We start from the raw sequence: 24419 nt of genomic DNA, 5'->3' as shown, positions 1-24419 counted from the left end.
AAATAATAAATAAGGGGCCAAAAAAGTCACTGTACAAATACACGTAATGTCAGAGTCATTGGCTTGACACTCAGCTCCATACAAAAAGCCACAAAGTAGTTTCTTCTCGGAATCTCCATTGGAGATTCTCCAGTCGACAGTGTTATTCAACTTTTTACAAAGGCCAAGTGTATCGTCATGTATAATAATTAAATCTGTCGCCATCTGACATTATTTCATTTATTCAAGCTCAATGCGACAGATAGTCTCATTAATTTCATATCTTCTCGGTAGAAAGTTAGGAGCCCGCAATTTTAGTACTATTTTCTATGAGTCTTTAAGAAACTGAATTTCTTGAAAACACTCATGAAGATTTTACTAACCTCTCCCAAACATTACGATTAAGAGGTTCCGAGCGTACGCTGAAATTGTAGCATACATTTGTGCGTTTCGAAATTTTTGATCGCTGATATCTTTTTACGATAGCCCTTTTTGAAAAATGTACGACCACATTTTCGAGTAAAAATATGTCAGCTTTGAATAAAAAATAAAATTGTCTGTGAAAGTTTCATGTGCTTTGAGAAAACTATACCGATGCCCCAAATTTGCATCAAAGGTACACTTTTCTCAAAGCACATGGAACTTTCACAGACAATTTTATTTTGCATTCAAAGCTGACATATTTTTACTCGAAAATGTGGTCGTACATTTTTCAAAAAGGGCTATCGTAAAAAGATATCAGCGATCAAAAATTTCGAAACGCACAAATGTATGCTACAATTTCAGCGTACGCTCGGAAGCTCTTAAATCTGTTACTTCTTTTGTTTGAAATATCGTATAATGTTTTATGAAAACAAAATAAACAAAAAAATATATTCAGCACAATAGGGCTGTTCAACAGAACAATAGTACTACTCGACTACCACGAAAAATGTACTGTTCAAATTCGGCACAAGTACAATTGTTGACATAGTAGTACAATGTACGTACATATTACCTGCACGTACACAGAAAAAAATGTGGGATTACACAACACTATTGGGGATTGATGATACTGCTGCTTAGAATTTTCCGTCTTTTATTGTCTTGAAATCACACTTTTGTGGTAATTTAGTTCGAACATACATGTGGAACCAGAGCCGGTTTAACCCATGGGCAAAGTGGGCCCGGCCCAGGGCGCTGGGAAAATAGGGGCGCTTAGAAATTAAATTTTCTCGACAATGTAATCATTTCACGTTCAACATAAGTCATGCACAAATCAACGTCGATTAAAAAAAAATTCGCGCCCGCTTCGCTTGCGTCTGTACATTACATTCTTGGGGTAAATGTGAGCTACAAGAAATGCATATATACATCTAACTTGATATTTTTGAATAATACACGCACATCGACTAACCCAAGGCTGTTCGTATTTGGTTATTTAAAGCGTTTTTATGATGGTCCTGCTTTAGAAAAGTTGAACTTTGAGGCTTCTGGCTGAAGACACTATAAATAATTTTCAATAACCATTCCATTGCTTCATTTTCGTCAGCCGCCGGTGATAGTCGGATGATGAAAAGCTTTTAGCTCATGAGGAATTTTCGAAAATTCCTCATGAGCTGAAACCTGCTCATGATCGCCGGACAACGGGAGTTTGGAACAAATAAAGCAGCTGGAAAAGCTGCCGAACGAATCCGTTTCCGCCCATTGGCATATATTTTCATGGCATATATTCGCGATTTTTTTTGTCGAAATCCAAGGCCAACTACCGAAATTTCAAGATCTAACACTTTCAGAGTGAAGACAAAGGATCATTCTAGAGTGCCTTAAACTTCAATACTTTTGGGATCCCGAGTCCTAGATCCTTGAAATTGCTTCAACGCAAGTCGTTTTTTCCGAATCATGACCTTACCCAACGCACTGCTCCTAGCATGAACATAAGAAATATTTGGAGGCTGATGAAGTCACAGTAGGCACTGCGTTTCTTTCGTGAAGATAGGTGACTTGTTTTAGTTGTGTGAGTTCAAACACACAATACAATCAGTCTTAAGCGGTAGCTCTCATCACAAAAGCTTCCAAATTCGACGTTTGTCAAAGTAGTGTTCATGCTAGGACCAGTGCGTTGCCTTACCAAGTAGAGTAAATCTCGCAATATAATGAAACTGTAACAGTATCACAAATATTGTGTCAAAAATTCACGTTTTTCTCTTGGTTTTTCCTCACAACGCGTTCATGTTCTAACGATCGTCCAAGGGAAGTGAAAAGTGAGAATAATGAGAGGACATTCGAGTGTAAATTGAAAGAACACCTGAATGAAACTATAGAATTGTGATGTAAATTTGAATTGTAGTGTTCATTTTTCAATGTCTGTGATTATGGAACTTTGTATTTGGAAATAGCTATTTGCTAAATAAATTTGTTTGATTTGATTTGTTCTTCAAGAAGAATTTCAAGAAAAAATTGTTTCGGATTCATTCTACAAACTTCAAACTTAAAATCCCGAAAAATACGAGCGAAACCTTTTTATAACTTTACTTGATTTTTGTTTGTGGGAAAGTTTTGCGAATTAATCACGAAAACTCTGGTTATATCATATATCTCTCATTCATATATGGTTATATGTTATCATAAGCTTGCCACCTCGCCTCGCTCGCCGTTTCTAACTACACATTACTTAGAAAATAATATTCTTGAGGAAATGTTGAAAACATTTTATTTGATTTGGTTGACAATGTAGGAAACAATTTCTTTAATAAATTTTTCATGCGGCGCTGCAAGGCTCGTTGCCCAGGGCGCTGTAAATGCTAATGCGGCCCTGTGTGGAACTTAATATTCAGCTGTCTTGTAAAATTGTTCTGCACAGTTACCATCCTCAATTTTTTTGTCGTGTTCGTTTTCCTTATAAAAGAACACTAATGCCGGAGCGGCCGGAGCTCATCTCTTGTTTTTGTCGTCGTCGACAAGAAAATGGATAGAATTATACTAGAAAGACACAACCTTTTCAGGATCTTTTTTACTCCTTGTTTATTTACCTCTAGACTAGAGGCTCTAGTCTGAACTGCAATGTCATTGGAAGTAGAACAATGCTCTTAAGAATCATGGTGAAAGGTTAAAAGGTTCGAACAACCTGAATGATTTGATTTTAACGCTCATTTACGGTTTTATTTGTTTTAAAAATTCTTCAAAATCCTCATTATTCATAGGGTAAATGCCTCCTTGGATGCTAACCGATAAGCAATAAAACGTACGCCCCGTACATGGTTGACGGAATTTAAAGAACACTTTCTAAACGACCTTTAACGTAGTGTTTCACGTGCGAAGTCACTCTTGCAATTACTACATTCAATAGATTATAATGTGACCTCGTTTGAAAATTTGTGATTAGAAAATAAAGCCAACAATTCGATAACAAAAGTCTATGCCAAGGTCATGTGTGGATAGTTAGCTCTTTAATTCAATGGTCATAATGTCGCACAAATGAACTGGCTTACCATAAAAGAAGATTCACCCAATGGACACATTATTAAGCATCAATTATTACAATAATCATGATCACAAATTAATTTTTAAAAGAAGAATGATTTATGAATAAACTGGTCACCGTACACACTCACTGTTTCAGTATATAGAATCCATCTCTCCGGCGGTCTTTAGTCAAAAATAATTTTTTATTTTCTTTGTAATTGATTCAATTAATATTTATTTCGGTCTAGAAACAGCTTTCATTAACTTGAAAATTCATTGCACATTCAATTAAAGTACTTCGGCTATTGTTACGCACATGAATTTTTTTGTCTGTCGAGTGCCACCACTATTTTTTATCAAGGCCCATAAAAATCACTACTTCGTCTACCAAAAATGTGATACAACCATCAATTCATTGTCAATGTAACGTTACCGTTTGCAGAGGAAACATCGTGCGGTGTAATCAGAAATTCAAAGCACATTCCTTCCGTAAAGTTTTTTTTTGTTAGTTTGTATGTTGAGTGCAGTCAGTGCGTTTTACCGTCGTGTGTGATTTATTTATTTTTGTGATAAGAATAAAAAAAGAATTATCCGGACAACCAATTTCCTAAATTGCAAGTGAAATTAGCAACAATGCGTCTTTTAATCTGTGTTCTAATGACGATAGTAGTGTTGGACAGTGGAATAGCAGCGCAGGATGATGATTCCTATCTATCGGCACTGCAGAATTCACATGATGTGGATACATTACAAGGTATAATTTGTTAAAAGTTGTGTTAACAACTGCGTGAAGTGTTATGCAAACGTTTCATCAAAATCCTTTTTATTGGGAATATCTACGAAGCTAAAGCTCAGAATTGATTGACTGAGGTCGTCTGCAGTAACAAAAAAATAATTCGGTCTGAAAGTTCAGGCCAGGTAATTTCATAAAGAAAAATATCACCTGACGTCGGGCTTAATCTGAGTACTATCTTCGGCTCAGGTTAGGCCCAGGTAAAACCTGACTTGTTGCGAGCTTGACTCAAATCTACTGCCGGACCAACGCACTTCAAGCATGAGTAGTTCTCTAAATGGAGTACTGAAACTGGAAAATAATGAGAATGTTAAAAAATGTGGCAAAATTATTCATACAAAATAGTACTCTATTTGGCAGTAGTTGTAAATGCAATCATTCAACAGTGCGTTGGACGGAATGATTAACATCTTTCGTCTTTTGACATGATAGTCGTTGGTAAATTTCTTGCTCGCGAGATGTCTAGTTAATACTGGTAATGTACATTTCTATCGACTTCAGGCTGAGGTCGTTCCAGGGCCTATTTTTAGGGGTTGAACTCTCAAAAATTCTAAGAAGATTAGTAAAAACTATTCAATAGAACATCCAAATTCATTGCTTCTCCTTATTCTCCTAATGTTTAAGACGGTGACAATCGGGTTGCTCGTGATGATTTCCAACCATCCGTCGAACACCACCATCACGATAGTGTAGTATCTTCGCCGGTACCAAACTACGAATATCCGAAACCAGAGTATGGAGCTCCATCGTATCCGAAAACCGAATACGGACCACCGTCATATAATTTTAAACCCGTCTACGGTGCACCGATTCATCATCCCGTTTATCGCGTACCACAGCATAACCATTACGATTATTTGCCAGCGCCGACATACAATGCACCGAGAGACAACTGGTTCAGTTTGGACAAATTCAAATTCAATTTTGATTTGTTCACAGTTGGAAAGATTTTGCTGAAATTGTTGATTTTCAAGAAAATTATCAAATTCATGGCTTTGATTTGCTTGCTGCTATTTTTGCCCAAGCTCCAAAGTGATAGCACTACCAGTACGGTTGTTCATGATGAAGGACGACAATTGAATGCAAAATGTAAGGAATTGTGGATTGCCTTTCGATTACTGTTGCTTTAACGAACATTTTCTTCCGATATCAGATGACCTGAAAACACGAATCGACGAAACCACGAAATTTGCTGTAACGGCAGTGAATGCTTTCAAACGGAAATATCCCGACTCTTGCCTTGGTCCAATGGACCTTTCATGTAAATTTGGGAAAATGTTCGATACCATCGACGATAAATATTCGTATGAAAGGTAATATGGCCGCGTCGATTACATTTAGAATAAGAAAGTCATTGAGGCTGAATCTCTTGTTGATTGAGTGGTACTTTTTTCAACTGTTGTAGAATTTGAAAGTATTTTTATCTGATTTTTCAGCATTCTACGACTGTACCTTCCCGACTCTGTTACGCCAGATGCAGAGGAACCAGAGACATCGTGAAACTTACTGATTATTGAAAGTGATAAAGCAAAATCCTAGCAGACAATTGCTGTTTATTTATTCTAATTTAATTAAAAAAATTATTTATTTTCCATTTTCTAAAAATTATTTGTCTTTCATTTTAACCGGACACTAGAAAGGACCTGGATATTCGTACCTTTCTATGAAGATTTTACACGTCAAAACCCTGACGAATAATATGAAGAACACACTCTCCTTTCTGAATTCTGTGACACATCCCGTTTCAGCCTTATCGTGTCTTATACTTTCTAATATTTATTTTGCTCTACCAGATGGGTTACCTCCTGTCGTAAATTTCTGATGAATTTTCGAAGATGGTGGGGACAACTCCAACTGACCATAGTTGAATGTTTGTAACTTGAGGATCCAGAATTTAATTCAAAGCTCAATATTAACGTTTAATTGACGCACACATCCCCATAGGCCCGAATATATAAAGGGAAAGAAAATCTGACTGAACCTTCTTGCCACATACGGTCAGTTCTTGGTTAATTCGAAAGCGAACGATTAAAAGTAAAACAAAGAAAATGAAGAAGTAAAAATTCGATAAATTTGTTTCTAGTTTGCGATTTTTTCGCAATGTGACATCCACTACATACTGATATACTCATCAATCTGGTGTTGGATAAATTAATTAGCCATTTTTATTCCGAACGCATTGTTGTTCGGAACACATATTTTCTGTTACAGAGACTAATTGATATTGATATATTTTGTGTACCTTCGATTTAAACTGTGTGTGTTCAATTTTATCCGGCTATACTTGGATAGAAAACGTTTAAAGGAATGCGTTCTGTACACGTAGTTATCCACTATGCAATGAATGGGATTGACCAAATAAATGGTGGTTGAACCTTTTAGAGATGAATTGTAATGACTTCAACAACAAAAATTAGCATTGAGATCGGTTTGTAATATATTCCACAAGAATTTTTAATTTAGGAATTTTAGCTGGCAACAGAAATGAAATACTAAAAAATAATAAATCTTGATTTTCATTTCTTAAATGAATTTTGTGTAGAATCATTTACAAATCACAACTACTCCCAAAACAGAAAACATGTCGAGTTTCACTTTTCTCTTCTTGTATGTCTTACATAGGAAATATTAGGACTAACAGTAATAGTTCTAGATTCTAGTGCATAAGCAAGCCTTATATATATATAATGATTGGTAACATAAAACGTAAAACTGGTAATTTTAACCATACATCTATACATAACATGTGATGTGCATATATATTGCAATAACGAGGGTTCACAAGAAGTACATACTTTACTTGTGAGATTAATAGCGCTCACCCCTTGGCAATTTTCTAGCCTACATTTGTGCGCAAAAATATTCGTTTTTTGATGATTTCTCTGAACTAACCCGAGTAAAAATAAAGTCTCAATTGAGAACGGTTTGAGCTATCTCAAAGTCTCAAATCTTGGCTGAGGATTGATTGAGGATTGGTGAGATATTGGTAAAGTTTAAATTTTGAGGATTGAGGATTTTTGGCGCTGCAGACGTGAAGACTTTGTGAGACATGAGTATTTTCGTGAGATATTTTTTGTTAAAAGTGAGGATTATGGTGAGATATGAGAATTTTCTTGAGATATTTTTTGATAGACATGAGGACTACGCTGAGGCTTGAGGACTTTCGTGAGATATTTTTCGTTAGACATGAGGACTATGCTGAGGCTTGAGAATTTTCGTGAGATATTTTTCGTTAGACATGAGGACTACGCTGAGGCTTGAGAATTTTCGTGAGATATTTTTTGATAGACATGAGGACTACGTTGAGGCTTGAGATTTTTTGTGAGATATTAATTGTTAGACATGAGGACTACGCTGAGGCTTGAGAATTTTTGTGAGATATATTTTTCGTTAGACATGAGGACTACGTTGAGGATTGAGGGTTTACGTGAGATATTTTTCGTTAGACATGAGGACTACGTTGAGGATTGAGAATTTTTGTGAGATATTTTTCGTTAGACATGAGGACTACGTTGAGGATTGAGGGTCTAGATCTAGAAATCATTTGCCTTAGATTCTAGATTCTATTAGTTCAAATGTTAAAAAAGACAAACAATAATGTCTCACGAAAGGATTCAAATCTCACCATAGTCCTCATGTGTAAAAAAAATATCTCACAAAAGTCCTCATGTCTTATTACAGTTCTCATCTGCAACCCAAAAAAGTCTCATGAAAGGCCTCACATCTCACCATAGTCCTCACAAATAAGTACCTCAGTCTCAAAAAAATCCTCAATATCTCTAAACAAGTCTCGAAAAAAATCTCAGTGTCTCAAAATTGTCTCACACAAGTTTGTAACAACGGTTCAAAAATAAGATTTGGAAAGCTATAAGCAGAAATAGCAACACGCGTAAACCAGTTGGCGGTCGGATATCTAGGTTAAGCATCAATCGGCGCGGTTAGTACTTAGGTGGGTGACCGCAAAAATCATCAAAATAAGGTAATTTTCAAATAAAAAAAAAAAACAAATTTCTCATTTCAGATTAGCGAATTATAAACTAAAATGAAGGGTGCTGCCATCTCTGCATAAAATATGAAGATGATAACGAACGCAATAATCTAAGTGAGAATAACGAAAACGAAATGAAGACAATGAAGACTCAGTGAGGAAGGATGTAGGCAGAAAAGTATCAGTGTGAATAATACATTGAGGACTAGTGAGACATTGAGGACTGGTGAGGCATTGAGGACTGGTGAGGCATTGAGGACTGGTGAGACATTGAGGACTTGTGAGACATTGAGGACTTGTGAGACATTGAGGCCTGGTGAGACATTGAGGACTGGTCAGACATTGAGGACTTAGTAATAAAGTAGGCAAAAATTTCTCATATCTTTTTTTTCGATTAAAAAACACTCACAAAGTCCTCAATGTCTCACCAGGCCTCAATGTCTCACCAGGCCTCAATGTCTCACCAGGCCTCAATGTCTCACCAGGCCTCAATGTCTCACCAGTCCTCAATGTCTCACCAGGCCTCAATGTCTCACCAGGCCTCAAGGTCTCACCAGGCCTCAATGTCTCACCAGTCCTCAATGTCTCACCAGTCCTCAATGTCTTACCAGGCCTCAATGTCTCACCAGTCCTCAATGTCTCACCAGGCCTCAATGTCTCACCAGTCCTCAATGTCTCACCAGTCCTCAATGCCTCACCAGGCCTGAATATCTCACAAGTCCTCAATGTCTCACCAGGTCTCAATGTCTCACCAGTCCTCAATGTCTCACCAGGCCTCAATGTCTCACCAGTCCTCAATGTCTCACCAGGCCTGAATATCTCACAAGTCCTCAATGTCTCACACGTCCTCAATGTCTCACCAATCCTCAATATCTCACCAGTCCTCAATGCCTCACCAGGCCTGAATATCTCACCAGTCCTCAATATCTCACACGTCCTTAATGTCTCACCAGTCCTCAATGTCTCACAAAACTCTCTTCTAAGTCTCACTACGCACTCGATGTCTCACGAGAAGTCCTCAATGTTTCACAAGACCCTCTTATAAGTCTCATAATGTCCTCAATGCCTCACGAGAAGTCCTCAATGTCTCACAAAACTCTCTTCTAAGTCTCACGAGAAGTCCTCAATGTCTCACAATGTCCTCAGTGGCTCACAAAAGTCTCGATAAGAAGCGCTAAAAATGTCTCAAACATGTCTATATCTGTCGAAATCAGATATCTCACTCCCATATTAAAATGTGTGAGGATTTGAGACATCTCAACTCGAAAAATATTTCTACTCGGGAAAGTCTTTTACTATGCTGGTGCATGTAATAAGGCTGTAGTGACCTGTTCACTACTCGTGTATTTGCTATAAATCTCTCATCACACACACATATAGTAATAACCAAATCGTCTGCTATGATTGTTATCATGCAGACTGCATTGTAAGATTCAGTCCATTAGTAGAGCTCGAACAGACAACACGTAATAAATCATACACAAGCCTAACCCGATGTTTACATTAATTAAGTAGAAGCACAAGACTTTTATATTGGTGACCCGAACGTTCTTGAAACCAGCCTAAAGTATTTGAACGGAGCAAAGTGATCATTCGATATTTTTGTCAATAATCGAAAGTGAAATACACGCGAATAGTAAATGTCGGGAGTTGCATACAACGGGATTCGATTGTCCGAGAAGACAAAGAGCACAAATTTGGTTTTCGTCATTACACAAGCACGTAGTTTGGTGAAATTCGAACGCTTTGTATTAAAACATCAGCTCACATACCGGTGTAGAAGCATTATAGTTTCTTGGAAGTTGTGGAAAGTTTCATCCAAGATTTTGGCGCGTAAAGGTTATATAAATTAATCGCAGTCAACGTGGCCAATTAAAAACCCAATCGAGTAGCCTTACAAGGTCGTCTAGAATAGAGTTTACTAATGGATTCACAACTATCAACGGAGTTGTTGGTGCACATACTTTCGTTCTCTACCTTCACGATACAATTTCTACAACGAAGTTCGAAGGAGAATCTAGCGAAATTGTGGCAACAACGACCCGAGTCCGTAACAAACGGGAAGAATAAGCAACGTAAGCCCGAAGGGTTCAATCGTCAAAATGACGCAAGTAGCATCACCGATTCGAGAATCAGCGAGAACGCCCACAATACGAAATTCGAGAGTTTAGTCGGGTCGGTTAACGAAAACACAAAGTCATCGCACCGACCGTTCTTCGACCGCCATACCAAACATTCCATGGGAAATGCACACGATCATATGCGTAAGGAGGTTTGGAACAATGGAGAAACAAACGGGAACAGAGCGCGGGCCGAATAATCGTGAAATAAATGGTTGTTTGTTGAATAGAAGAGTGCAATTAGCACAGAAAATTCTTCGAGTAATTTTTTCGATCGTTTCGAGCCAATCGTTTTATAGTTTTTGAATGAAAAGGTAGAGTCAAAAAGTTGAATTTTTGTTTCATAATTTTTTTTTGTTAAATTTTTGTTAATTTCAAAATTTAATTTTTTCAAGAGGGGAAGTAATGTAGTGACCTGTTCACTACTCGTGTATTTGCTATAAATCTCTCATCACACACACATATAGTAATAACCAAATCGTCTGCTATGATTGTTATCATGCAGACTGCATTGTAAGATTCAGTCCATTAGTAGAGCTCGAACAGACAACACGTAATAAATCATACACAAGCCTAACCCGATGTTTACATTAATTAAGTAGAAGCACAAGACTTCTATAAGGCTATTACATGTATAGGCAATAACCTTTACATCACTCGCATAGTAAAACGTCGTACTACACACGGGAAATAAAGTGATATCTCGTATCACGATGAGTAAAAGTACCTCGGGCTGCCGCCCTCGGATACTTTTTCTCATCAAACCATTAAAGCATGCAAAAATGTGTTACTTTTAAGGGAAAAATTGGTTTGTGGTCGATACCTTAACCCACTTGGAGAAACCTTTGCAAAACACATAAATTTACACATTTGCAAAGGTTTCTCCAAGTGGAATAAGTTATCATCCACAAACTAAATTTTCTCTTAAAAGTAACACATTTTTGCATGCTTTAATGGTTTTACTTTTTCAAAAAAAAGATTTTAGTTCAGAGAAATCATCAGAAAACGAATATTTTTGCGCACAAATGTAGGCTAGAAATTTAGATTTGTTTTTGTTGTGTAGCTGAGGTTTTGGTTGCCAATGATTTTAAAACAATTTTGTTTTCAAATTGCCGACGTTTCGACCTAATACCAGGTCATCATCAGGGCTTTATTTTTCATGTAAATAAACAGAAACGATTTTTCAGTTTAGCTATTCGAACAAGGTCGGAATTTTACACATTTTTACCTAATTGGTCAAATTTAGCGGTTATCACAGCCTGTGCTCATTTTAGAGCTTTCGTCAAGAAAATTAAAAGGGTTGTAAACTTGCATTAGCCGGTGAACTTAACAACTTTACACGAAAAACAATTTCTTATCGGTCAAACATAGGTGACAAGTAAGTTGTCGGTGGTGAGATGTCAATTATTCGGTGTTGCATGATTAATTACTCTAGTCCAGTTACATTGGTCATTTTTCCCAGCGAATTGCCGTAAGAGATTGGTGTATGCTGGAGCAATTCGCTCGGAATCTTTTTTGTAATTGCAGGCACGTTCTTGGTTCATGATTATGTGATTGACTTCTGATATTTGCAGTTTGCGTTTGTTGCTGTTACGATCAAGTATTTTAATTCTTTCAAAGTAAAATACTTGATCGTAACAGCAACAAACGCAAACTGCAAATATCAGAAGTCAATCACATAATCATGAACCAAGAACGTGCCTGCAATTACAAAAAAGACTCCGAGCGAATTGCTCCAGCATACACCAATCTCTTACGGCAATTCGCTGGGAAAAATGACCAATGTAACTGGACTAGAGTAATTAATCATGCAACACCGAATAATTGACATCTCACCACCGACAACTTACTTGTCACCTATGTTTGACCGATAAGAAATTGTTTTTCGTGTAAAGTTGTTAAGTTCACCGGCTAATGCAAGTTTACAACCCTTTTAATTTTCTTGACGAAAGCTCTAAAATGAGCACAGGCTGTGATAACCGCTAAATTTGACCAATTAGGTAAAAATGTGTAAAATTCCGACCTTGTTCGAATAGCTAAACTGAAAAATCGTTTCTGTTTATTTACATGAAAAATAAAGCCCTGATGATGACCTGGTATTAGGTCGAAACGTCGGCAATTTGAAAACAAAATTGTTTTAAAATCATTGGCAACCAAAACCTCAGCTACACAACAAAAACAAATCTAAATTACTTAAAATTGTTGCCAGCAATACAACAACAAACATTGGTAGGCTAGAAAATTTCCAAGGAGTGAGCGCTCTTAAGAGGCACCGGCTCTTAGCTGAAATTATAGCCTACATTTACGTGTTTCGTATTTCATTTTTGTTAATGTCTTTTTTCATTAGAATCCTTTTTGAAAAATGTACGACCGAAAATTCCGACCACAAATCTGTTAGCTATAAATAAAAATTAGTTTTGGTTGTAGTCGTTTGATCAGCTCTGAGAAAAGTGAGCAGTTTAATGAAATTTTCATAAACTGCTCATTGTTCTCAAAGCTGGTCAAATTGCTACAGCCAAATCTATTTTTTTGTTGAAAGTTAACACATTCGTGGTCGGAATTGCGATCGTACATTTTTGAAAAAGGATTCTGGTGGAAAGATATCAGCAAAAGTAAAATCCAGTATTTAAAAATCGCCCTAATGTATGCTTTTCGGCAAAGTACCGGTGCCTCTTAAGCTAAATCGCAAAATTGAAGCAGAATTCTAGCAGAATTTGAGCAAAAATTATGAAAATCAGTTGGAACTTACTTCTTACTCGATTTGTTTGTAAATTTGTGTAGCTACTTCACAGCGAGTCTCCAGGTTACATGGCACACTTAATTGCTGGATTGGAATTATACGCTAGCAGTTTATGAAAATTTCGTTAAACTGCTGACTTTTCTCGGGGTTGGTCAAAATGCTACAACCGAATCTTTTTTCTGTTGAAAGCTAACACATTTGTGGTCGTTATTGCGGTCGTACATCTTTGGATTCTGATGGAAAGATATCATCAAAAGTGAATTACGAGACATGCAAATGTAGGCTACAGTTTTAGTTAAGCATCGATGCCTCTTTAGAGATATGTATACTTAGCTGAGATTGGAGTCTACATTTGGGCGTTTCGTATTTCATTTTCGCTGATAACTTTTTACAAAAATTCTTTTTGAAAAATGTACGACGAACACCACAAAAGTGTTAGCTTTCAATAAAAAATAGATTTCGTTAAACTGCTTACTTTTTTCAGAGCTGGTCAAGAGGAATTCTTTTGAAAAACAGCCTACCGAAATCGGCCGCATTTTCCAGGGGACTTTTTTATATGTGACTAGAAAGGTATTCGACCCTAGAAGCCAAAACCACTTTCAAAAAAATTCTTCGAAGTTTGTGTGGCTGGTAAAAGGTGATCAAAAACCGAAAACTTTCACTTTTCTTACAAAAATGTCTCCAGTTACACGAGCCGTACAGGGTCGTGGATGTCATTAGAAAGGTAATCACACGTACTATTGAGCTGAATAGGGACTTATTGTGTTTAAAATTCATCGACACTGACATGTGTGCAGTTAAAGTTTTCGACCGAAGACTTACACTGTTCTTACTGAAATTTCTCGAGGTACACAAAACGTACATGGTCGTGTAGGGTGTTATTTGACAGATAATTTAATTTGCTTTTGGGCAAATAGGGTTCGTGACTGATGAAATTCGAAGCAGAGAGCAAGAGAATTGTAGACCATATCTAGAATAATTGATCCAATTTTCAAAATTCTTTTTGATTTCTCAAAAAACAATTAAAATTGGGAGTAAACGATCAAAGATGTGAGGATTGAGGATCATAAAAATTCAGCATGTCGACTTGTAAATTAGAATTTAAAAAATAAAACGTTGGGTGAATAGAGTATACAAGTATTTTTTTCAGTATTGCTTTTTATTTTTCCTTTTTTTTTTAATTTAAGAAGTTTACATCAAACCAAATCATTCAAAGTATAAACATTTTTTTGCATTTGTTTTTTGTTCAAGTTGTCGATTATTTTTTATTTTTTTTATTTTAACAAAATGTGTTTTATCGTCAGACTTATTTTTAGTTAATAAATATAGTTCGCATTTTACATCGCCTCGACCCCATGCGATGCATTCATTTATTTTTTTTACAATTTCTCTTTCACTTTATTTGAAATTCATAAATTAAAAATTAGAAATCAATAATAGTTGTTTAGGGTGTTGTGGCTACAGAATTAGAATTTATGTTTAGGTCTGTGTTTCAGAGAGGAATAAAGGATTTTTTACTTAAATTTAATTGCTACAACTCTTATTTTTAGTATTTTATTTGTTTGTTTGTCGTCTCAACCATTGCGTTTCTTTAACAATTACGTTTTTATCACACTTTGAATCAAAAATTAAATAGGGAAGAATACGTCTTTTCGTATCCAAAAACAGGCAACATTTTAAGAAACATCTCAACATTGCATTTTGTGAATTTTAATACTTAAAATTCAAGTGAATTTTCGTCTTGAAGTTTTATCTATTTTTTGTGGTGATATTTTTGATAAATAATAGTCAAAGCTCTTGTCTCATTTAGCTATCTTCAAAATATTTGTTAGGCGGAAAAGACTTTTCTTTTTAAAAGACTGGCTCCGACATCGGACATTTTGATGAAGAATGTTTTCGGACTGTGACAAAATAGTGTCGGTATTTGACTTTCAGCTTCAATCATATCATTAAGTGGTGTAAAGTATCGCCCAAAAAAGCCTTTGAATTTTTATTCCTTGCACCGAAGCTCCTTTGTCACAGTTTGCAAAAGGAAAATTGGTTTTCCAATCTCCCTGTTGGTGCATCTTCACGAAAAAACGATTTACCTTTTACTAAATGTAACAGAAGGGCTACAAGGAAAACAATTTCAGAGGCTCAAAATTCTGAGCTTTTTTTTGGTAGATAATTCACAGAGAACAACCATTAAAATCAGGTAATACAGAAATACGTTACGCTGAGCCAATGTTTCTGACAAGAGTCTGGACTAATTAATTTAACCCAAATTTATAAGACGATTTTTTTTAGGTCACCGTAGATCGGGTTGCTTTTTAGAGAAACTTTAAGATAATCTTAACACTTAATTATTTCGATAGAATTTTTGTGAATTTATAACATTAGGATTTTTTTTAAATTAGAAATATATTTTGTTGTCTTACACCCGATTCCTACTCTCACTTTTATTCAAAAGATTTATTTTATTTTTTTATATATACCATTTTGGAAGCGTTGAAATGTATGATATATATAGAATAATTAATAATAAATTAATTCTGGTTCTCTAGAAAGATGTAATGCAATATATAATAATGTAATGCACAATTGTCTTTTTGTTTTTTAAGTATGGTGTTGTTTCAGTTTTTTATTTTTAAATTTTTTTTGTTTTTATTTTTGTATTATAAAATTTAATATCAAAATGTTTAACGAATTTATGGCATTCCTTTTTAAAAAAATATATATACTCATTTGTATACGAATTCAATAAACTTTTCTCTTACTTGCTCTCTGTCTTTCTGTCTCTCTCGCTCTTTCACTACCTACTAGGTACCACAGAGAAAAAAAAACGAAAATAACAAAATTTTTGCCTTTATAGAATGAATAGCACAATGTGCGATTAGCACATAAATCAAAAGTACCCCACGCCTGAACTCTCTCAAAAATTATCGAAACTCTATCTATCAAATTATTGGTAACTCGACACAAGTCTCATAAAATCAATGATCTCTAGCTAGTGAATCTTTTCATGGTAAAGTGGATGTTTAAACATAAACATATTGTAAATACAAGAAGTAGTAGATTTAATGAATAAATTGCAAAGCGCCAGCCGTTACTGAAAGGTGTAAATCATCGGAATACATAAGCTTTTTCAAAAAACAAATCAGGTTTCTAACTGTACTTTTTCGCTTTGTCTCTGACAGGTTGGATTTTACTAGAATTATACCTGAAAGTTGAAAGTCTTCATGACCTGAAGCTCAATGTTAAGAATCTTAACTCACCCGAATCTAAGATAATTCGGTAAAAATTGAAAATTTTAGTTTTAAAGAGATAACTTCAAAACATGCCACATATTGTGCAGCTACGAGCTTCAACGGCATTTGTGAGCATATAAAGCCAAAAATGTGTTCACTGAAATAAGCATTTAATATGATAGGTAGATCTACCTATCTATCTATAGATTCTACGAGCATTTACCGTAAAGTAAGCCTTTCTTCTATAGACACCCAACTGTGCAGTTATCCAAGGTTCTGAAAGAAGCTTGCAATAATCTACATTTGAATAAAAAAAATGAAGATGTGCCACCTACGCTCCAAATAATAAATTCGACAGCAAACGTTCCTTTTGACTACGTTCCTTCTTTAAATTGCACGAAAATGTACTTTGACACTCGGAGTATTTTTTTGGTAAGTAAAAATCAAGCCTTATGATTGATAAAAGTAATTTCATGAATATGTACCCATGAAAGGGTAGTACAAATGCTCATACAAACTCGAATGTAGAAGTTTCCAATATATTGTGATCTTGTCAAACAGGTGTCAATTAAGATTTGTAAGTCTCTTTGTTAAGGTGATGCGTCGAACAACTTTGGGGTCATTAAAATTAATATAATTTTTTGATCAGACTAGAACAGATCAGAAAGACATAAATTCGAACAATATTGCTCGTTGACCCGCTATTCATTTTTTTTTATGTAAAGATCGCTTCTCGTCTACAAAGGCGAAAATTCTGTGAATTTTCATTTTTGTTTATAATATGGAACCTACGTCTTACCCCACGCTTCCCAATCGCTGTATCGCCCTTCACTATCCATCTACTATCTTTCTATTTCAGATCATACACGTTCATATTAAGTATATAAAATAAATATTTTCTTCATTTAAATTTCAAATTGTACCATGCTGGTGTGATTTTAACATTTTCAATATAATTTATTAAATTGATCGTCTAAACAGAGATCATTATTGTGATCCTACTGCTATGCTTCGTTCGATGAGGTCAATTTTTATCTTGGGTTTATTTCGTTTATACTTCTTTCGAAATCCATTTTTTTTCACATTTTTTCTTAACCCTAAAATTAAATAAAATAATGAAAAAAGTATCGGTCTTTAGCTAAACCTTCATTACAATTAACACAATTTCTCCTGCCATTTGGTTTATTTGTTTGGCTATGGTATTTGCCTCGATTGCGTGACGTTGGTTTTTAAATATGTCCGCTAGTATCTCTCAGTTACTTAATACTATTTAGAGTTCCAAGAACAAAACAGTGTAAGAATGCATCAATGTATTCACCATTTGGTACACTGTTCGTTGTTGGCACTCTGTATTTTTTTAATTATTTGTTAGCAGTGCAAGAGATTTTGCATATTTCTGTTGTGGATAGGAGAAATAAACAATTATTTGTGCCTTTTTGTGCATGTGTATTGCTTGGCAAAAAATAATGTTCTTGTCTCCGTCCAAATTAATCATTTGTAAGACAAAATCCATAATAAAAGCCCACCAAGGCATGAAAGTTTGCTGTGCAGACGTCTCACTTTTTTCCTTAAAAAATTTACAGTGTTTTTTCGCGACCAAATGCAGGATAAAATTCATTTTATTCTGGTTTTATTTTTCGAAATTTTTGTAAGCTCACTCTTATAACTTTTGGGATGGATCGTTTCTGTTTTGCTTTTCTAGATGTAAAAAAAAATTGTCCTAAACAAAAATGTAAAAAATTTCTTTAGAATTTTGAATTAAAATAACTAATAGGAAAAGCTAGTTGCTCTTCAATGAAAAAAAACAATCAAATATTTTTCTAAAAAAAAGCTACACCACAAACTCCAATCAGTCTTTTTCTTGTACTCAATCTCTTAGAACATTTTCACCATTTCCACTCATCATCTTCTCTAATTCGAGTTTACATTACAATAGTCTAAGAAATCGAGTAATTCACTCCATCATCAGATTTTGATTACAGTGAACGACATCTCAAATGTCTCACTGTCAAATTTTTCTGAGAATTTTATTGTGTCATTGCAAACAATGAAAGTAGATAAGTAGGTATGGCCAGTCCATACAAGTCGGAGCACATACGGATTTGCATGGCGCCACCTCAAACGAACTCATTTCTAGTGGAAATTTGCACTAGAAATGAGTTCGTTTGAGGTGGCGCCATGCAAATCCGTATGTGCTCCGGCTAGAACAAATTTGAACGTTTGGCCATACCTATCCATTTACTTTCATTGATTGCAAATTCACAATGACATTCTCTGAAAAAAATGACAGTGAGACATTTGAGATGTCGTTCACTGTAATTTAATTTAATCTATCCATCTATTCCCACTTGGAGATGTTTAAAGAAAACTAAGAAAGGAAGAATGAAAATGAGCTACTGGAATTGAACTATATTCCCGTCCTAATAGGACAACTACATTTAAAATTTGTATTTACGACGAGGATAAGAATTTGCGACAAAAATTGTAACTAGAAATCACACTAAATCACACTATAAGCGACCTATCCGTTTTGCCATCATCTCTATTATAAAATTCAAAAAATAAATTCCGTTAAAGAATATTTCGATGAAAGTATTGTCATCACAATAATTTATAGCAAACAAAAATCGCGGTTATCCTATATTGTATCGTATAGTATGATAGCATGAGCATAACCATTCGGAAGTGAGCTACATTTTCTTTACCGATCCATCCGAAAAATTAGAGAGATTTTTCTTGTTTAAATCTTTTCATTATTTTTTCAATGCATTACAAAATACTTAAAAAATCTTACGAGCTAAATTTATTTTATAGTTTCGGTTTTTTCGTATGTTTTCCTTTAAATGATGCTAATGTTGTTGTTCTTATAGTGCAAAGATAAAAACTAAGAAATCAAAAAAAATTGAAATCAAAATTCCATTAATTCAAAAGTAGAAGGAACAAAAGATCCCTAATTTTTTTTTACTATTACTTTAACCGTTCACAGACAACTAATCAATTGTACTTTTACCGAATCTGTTACTTGATTTGATCGAACCATTTATAACAGATTTAAAAAAAATCTTTTACTTCAATTGTTTTAACATGAGTTTTGCTATATAAAAATAAGACGTTAGGCAGAGCTCATTATTTAATATTTGCATGTGCTGTCGACAACAGATGATATACTGTAAATCTTTTGACGTTTGCAATCTAACTTCTGTTATTTTTAAGTTAATGTTCTGGAAATCAGTACAGAAATCTGTAGGTTTTTATATTTACCTCTTAAAATGCACACACTACAATAGGATTTCATAACCCTAATATCCCCGTTTCACAACTAATCTGAGAAAGTGGTCAACGTATAGATGTGTAATCGTAGATATAATGGAAATGCAGATATATTCTTTATAAAAATAAGCAAATAAGCTAAATTACGAGTAGGTCCACCTGTAATGTTTGATTGGACACTATTACAAAAAAAATTGGTCTCAAAATCCTACCACCCACTTTAACCGTTTGTATTGTAGAATAAGATTGCTACATGCATGTAAAACAGTGCATGATTCAATCACTACATTATGTAAAATCCATTATATAACAAGTGATGAAAGGGTGAAAGTCTCGTTTTCGCATGTTCATTGACCTCGGCTACGCCTCGGAACAACAAAATTCACATAAAAACTCTACTTTTCACCTTTTTATCATTAGTTATCACAGTATTTACAAAAGAGTGGCTTTTCTTTTTAAGTACTGCATAAACTATGTAGATTTCTTTTACATACTTTTGATTTCCCTCAGGTAGAAAATGACTTATTACATTGGCAGGGAAAACAAGATAATCGGTTTGGCAAATCACAGCGTTTGCTCGGGATACAAATGAAAGTCACGTTTTCGTGTTGTCGTTGACCTTGGCTTCGCCTCGGTTCGACTTCACATTTCAACTTTTTGCCGCTTGTCATGTAAATAACTATTGAAATCGAACATTTCTGAACTTTAGTTTGCCGGGAAGGAGTATAGCCAATTTTAACGAATATGTCTCGTTCGACTTGCAAGAATCTATCAAAGTATGCTCTCTTTCTTTATTTGAAATGTTTCAAATTTTTAGTTTTGTGAAAATGTGTTAAATTGCAACATTATGGACTAACTTTGGACATAATGACGATTCTATTTTGGTGCATTGTAATTATGACTAATATTTTAGTGGTATTCGACAGGTCTATATTTCTGACTCCAAAAAATTAAATAATTTTATGATTGAAACTCAAATGCTTTCAGGTATACATCATTCATACAATCAACGGTTGGTATTATCCTTACCATACCCGACCCTATTGCAATAGCATTAATGGCACTGGAATATCTATTCTAAATCACTGCTTGTGAAATCAAAAACTGCAAATTAAAATATCTGATGGCCATAAGATTTAATTGACGTGATCGGCTTTGTTTCAGTCAGCTCTAGGCCGTACGTCGTGATATCTAAATTCTCGTTTAAACAGATGAAGATTTTATTTTAGTCGGGCGAAATACTAACATCAAATTAAGTAAAAGATTCAATAACAGGGTTGCCGTCTCTGAAAAGTTATTAAAACCAATAAATTTGGTAATTTGGTAAGTATAGAGAGAGAAGTACGTCTATTATTTAATACATACTTTTAATTCAATTGTTTTACCGTTCATTTGGTTATATGAAAGAACCCAAGCAGATCTAGCCGTTGTTTACGTTGTTTTCGATAACGGATGACTGATAGCTGTTTCTAACTAAATATAAACATCGCGAATATAATTCCGCATTTCATTCAAATGTGAAAACAAGGAAGTTGTGATTCTACTGAGATAACATAGTCGTTTACACTCCGAACCGTTATCAGTTTGGCTCAGAAAAATTAACAAAATAGCGGATAGAATGTTCTTTGTTCGCATTTCCTTTTTGAAATTAGATTGGTCTGAAAAGTGAACGAATTTACATACCGTTCGCAGTCGATTTCCTGAAGAAATTATCAACTTAAGAGTTCTACTTTCCATGATTACTCGTCTATTGGGTAAATCAGGTTTCTTTTAGACTGTTCAAATTTTTCAGATATTCTTTACTTTCTCTTCAACAAAATAAAAAAAGTCTAATAATTCTTCCGACCGAAGTATTCTCAACACGAAGATGAAAAATCTTTTCCTTCATTTGTTGTACCGTTAATTTTGCTATAATTAGTGCATCTCATCGCATATTTTTAAAATTATTGTCGATAACAGATGGAATAGCAAATAGAATGTAAAATATTTTCACCTTTGATGCACTATAACAACAACACTCATAAAATATGCGCTTTAAAATAGAAAGTTCATTTTTATGTGTACTGTAAGAGGTCAATTTAGATGAACAACTAGAGTGACTTATTGTGCAGTTGAAATGAGTTGTTGTGTTGAGTAAACGAATGTTAAAAATTAAAGATTTGAATGACTACGAATGCACTTAAAATTGAAACTCTGACGCACTTTTTTCGGGATGTGTGACTTAGATGTCTTAATTGTCGATTGCATAATGTATAAAGATCGATGCTTAATTTTTGTTTTGCGAAAATGAGTAAAAAACGTTGAATGGAATCGGTTCATACTTATAATGAAGACTAACTGACTAAGATGTCGAATGTGCGGTGATTTTCTCAAACGCGAATGTACATCCCAAAATTTTAGGGAACGTAAAAAGGAAATTTAGGCCAAAAACACACGAGCAATTTTACGTTGATGGGATCGACAATTATTCTGCTCTTTTCATTGTAATCAGGTATTCCCCACAGGCGAAACAATATGGAAAACGCAGCATAATTGGCAATCCCATCAACGCAAAATTGCTCGTGTGTTTTCAGCCTTGGTGAGCGTATAATTTGTGGCACTGTCTAATTTATTCGCTAATTTTGTATAGAAACTTTATCGTCGCATTCCTTAGAAACCCAACAAGAGAACAAGAATCGATTCGACGATCATTTGGGATGTACATTCGATGTATGTTGGTAATTCTGCGTTTTTCAGAAAAATCTTAATTTTCTACATCGTTCTCTCATACATTTTTCCACCACACCACGTACCAGCAAGCAATAGTCAACGGATTCTCAATTTGAACCAGAAGTTTGTTGAAGAAAATTTTAATCTTTAGCTAAACACAGTGATCGGTGTATACCAGCGGTGCGTTTTGAACCCGTCGAGTAGACAAGTTTCACGGTATTAACAAATGTAGAATGCTCAATATATTGGTAATGTTAGTTCTTCGTCATCAGTGGCAGAGACAAGGCATTCTCTTATTTGAATTCTGATGCGAAAATATATGTCATTACCAATTTTGACCATAGATAACCCGATATAGATATTTGTCCATAGCGGCTAGGGGGCCGTTCATAAATTACGTAACGCTAGAGGGGGGAGGGGGGGGTATGAGGCAAGCGTTACGGTTCTAACAAAATTGGGTCAAACTTGACCCTTTTAGCGTTACAGACCCGGGGGGGGGGGTCTGAAAAATGTTGATTTTTGCGTTACGTAATTTATGAACGGCCCCTAGCTATAACTTCTTAAGCTTAATGGATTTGAAGCAATGTATTGGTAGCATATTCAGTATCGGGGAATCTGGCACACGGTGCCAAAAGATCGCTTTTTTAACCGACATAAAAGGTGAACTCGCACCCGCAAGTTTATTGCTGCAAATGCTTTTTAGCCATGTCATCGACTTAATGACTCCTTTTACAAAATTTTGGTATCGAAAAATCGTGTACGAGTTCACCTGTTACGTTGTTGAAAAATGCGTTGTTTTTGCACTGTGTTCCAAATTACCCCACGCCAGCACATTCAAAAAAGGTATGTTGTCGCTACTTTATTACAGACCATGAAGTGTTACTCATTGTAATTTCGTTCTGTTCTTGACCTAAATTTTGCTTGCTGTTGGAACAGAATTTCATATAAATCGATCATCCCTTTATCATGTATGATTAAATTAACAATAAAACTAAACATTCCATTCGAACTGAAGAAACCAAAAAAGGGAAAATGAAGAACGTAAGAACACAGAGAGCCCATATGCATATCAATCCATTATTAAGTCTGCTGTTTAGAATATTATGCCAAAGTGTTGCGACACTTCTAATATGTGTGTGCCAGGAGACTATACCTAGTGTGTATTGTTTCTGTTTGCATCGTAGAGTAATGTAATAAGAATAGAAGTGACCAATAATGATGGACTTGTTTTGTAAGGTATCTCCTTCTTGCAAACTCATAAATTCTAGACAAGTTCAAATTTTACTTGCGAATTCAAACTTGTAAATTTTCCAACAAATTTTATTTCTCTAAAATGCATACTGGTTTGAGCAATACACTCAGTCCCTTTTTTATAGCATTCCCAATTGGACTAAATTGTCACAGAGCGACTACACTGACATAAGAGTTTCATTTGGTGATTACAAGTGTACATTGTGATTACAGTACATTGTCTACATTACATTTATACATTGACTACGAAGAAACCGTACAATTTACGTACGACACTTACAGCGTACGTCTAACTGTAGTTAGACACGACAATGCGAACGAGACCTAATCCAAATTTTTCTTTCAAACTACAGAAGAACAAAGCAAATCTTTGGATTAGGTCACTTTCAAGTCGCTATCTGAACCAAAGTATATAAACACTGAAGGTAGCGCAATACATATATTTACAGCATGTTGTACGCATGTGTATTGATATACAATAAATTCACCTCAAAGTAGGGATTCGCATGTTTTTGGGATCTGCGCTACCTTCAGTGTTTATATACTTTGATCTGAACGACGTCTGCAGCTAGAATGAACAGTCACTTCATACGTAAATTGTACAGTTCAAACGTAGTTAATGTACTTTTGTGATGTAGACAATGTACACTTGCAATACCAAAAAAAAACTCTTTTATTAGTGAACTAGCGACCATAACACCAAAACTGCCAGATCAAATATTTTTCATCTTAGTTAAAGTTTAATATAAGATATCACACAAACTGATCTCATCCTCGATATCATCATAAGAATGTAATTTTGGATGGTTTCGTTTGTTTCTTTTGCTTTATTCGTTTCACACGTATTCTACCATATATTTTGTCTTTACATTTCTTCAATTCCACACGTACGTGTGAG

General features: G+C 34.9%; 2 protein-coding genes and 2 long non-coding RNA genes across 9 annotated transcripts in view; 3 read left to right on the top strand and 1 right to left on the bottom strand.

Annotated features, from left to right (window-relative positions):
- LOC119068334 (protein unc-13 homolog 4B) overlaps positions 1-12213 on the top strand; it is a 48803-nt gene extending 36590 nt beyond the window's left edge. For all 6 annotated transcript variants that reach the window (XR_005086134.1, XR_005086138.1, XR_005086135.1 and 3 more), the window contains one exon: positions 12200-12213. The gene's annotated coding sequence lies outside the window, so the exon portion shown is untranslated. The remainder of the gene's footprint in view (positions 1-12199) is intronic.
- LOC119068337 lies at positions 3799-5821 on the top strand. Its single transcript, XM_037171896.1, has 4 exons — positions 3799-4177; positions 4841-5305; positions 5370-5529; positions 5653-5821. The coding sequence occupies exons 1-4, from the start codon at positions 4057-4059 to the stop codon at positions 5714-5716; spliced, it is 810 nt and encodes a 269-aa protein (XP_037027791.1). The 5' UTR covers positions 3799-4056; the 3' UTR covers positions 5717-5821.
- A 2084-nt stretch (positions 12214-14297) lies between the features above and the next one.
- LOC119068339 lies at positions 14298-18267 on the bottom strand. Its single transcript, XR_005086140.1, has 2 exons — positions 17124-18267; positions 14298-17085 (listed from the first exon to the last, which is right to left on the bottom strand). It is a non-coding gene; the product is annotated as an uncharacterized LOC119068339 (long non-coding RNA).
- A 2066-nt stretch (positions 18268-20333) lies between these two features.
- Positions 20334-20698, top strand: LOC119068340. The gene is made up of 2 exons (XR_005086141.1): positions 20334-20487; positions 20549-20698. It is a non-coding gene; the product is annotated as an uncharacterized LOC119068340 (long non-coding RNA).
- Positions 20699-24419: the final 3721 nt, after the last annotated feature.

Source organism: Bradysia coprophila (genome assembly GCF_014529535.1).
Source record: "Bradysia coprophila strain Holo2 chromosome X unlocalized genomic scaffold, BU_Bcop_v1 contig_173, whole genome shotgun sequence".
NCBI lineage: Eukaryota > Metazoa > Arthropoda > Insecta > Diptera > Sciaridae > Bradysia > Bradysia coprophila.
The sequence above is the reverse complement of the archived record's forward strand: the minus strand, read 5'-3'. Positions and strand labels throughout refer to the sequence as shown.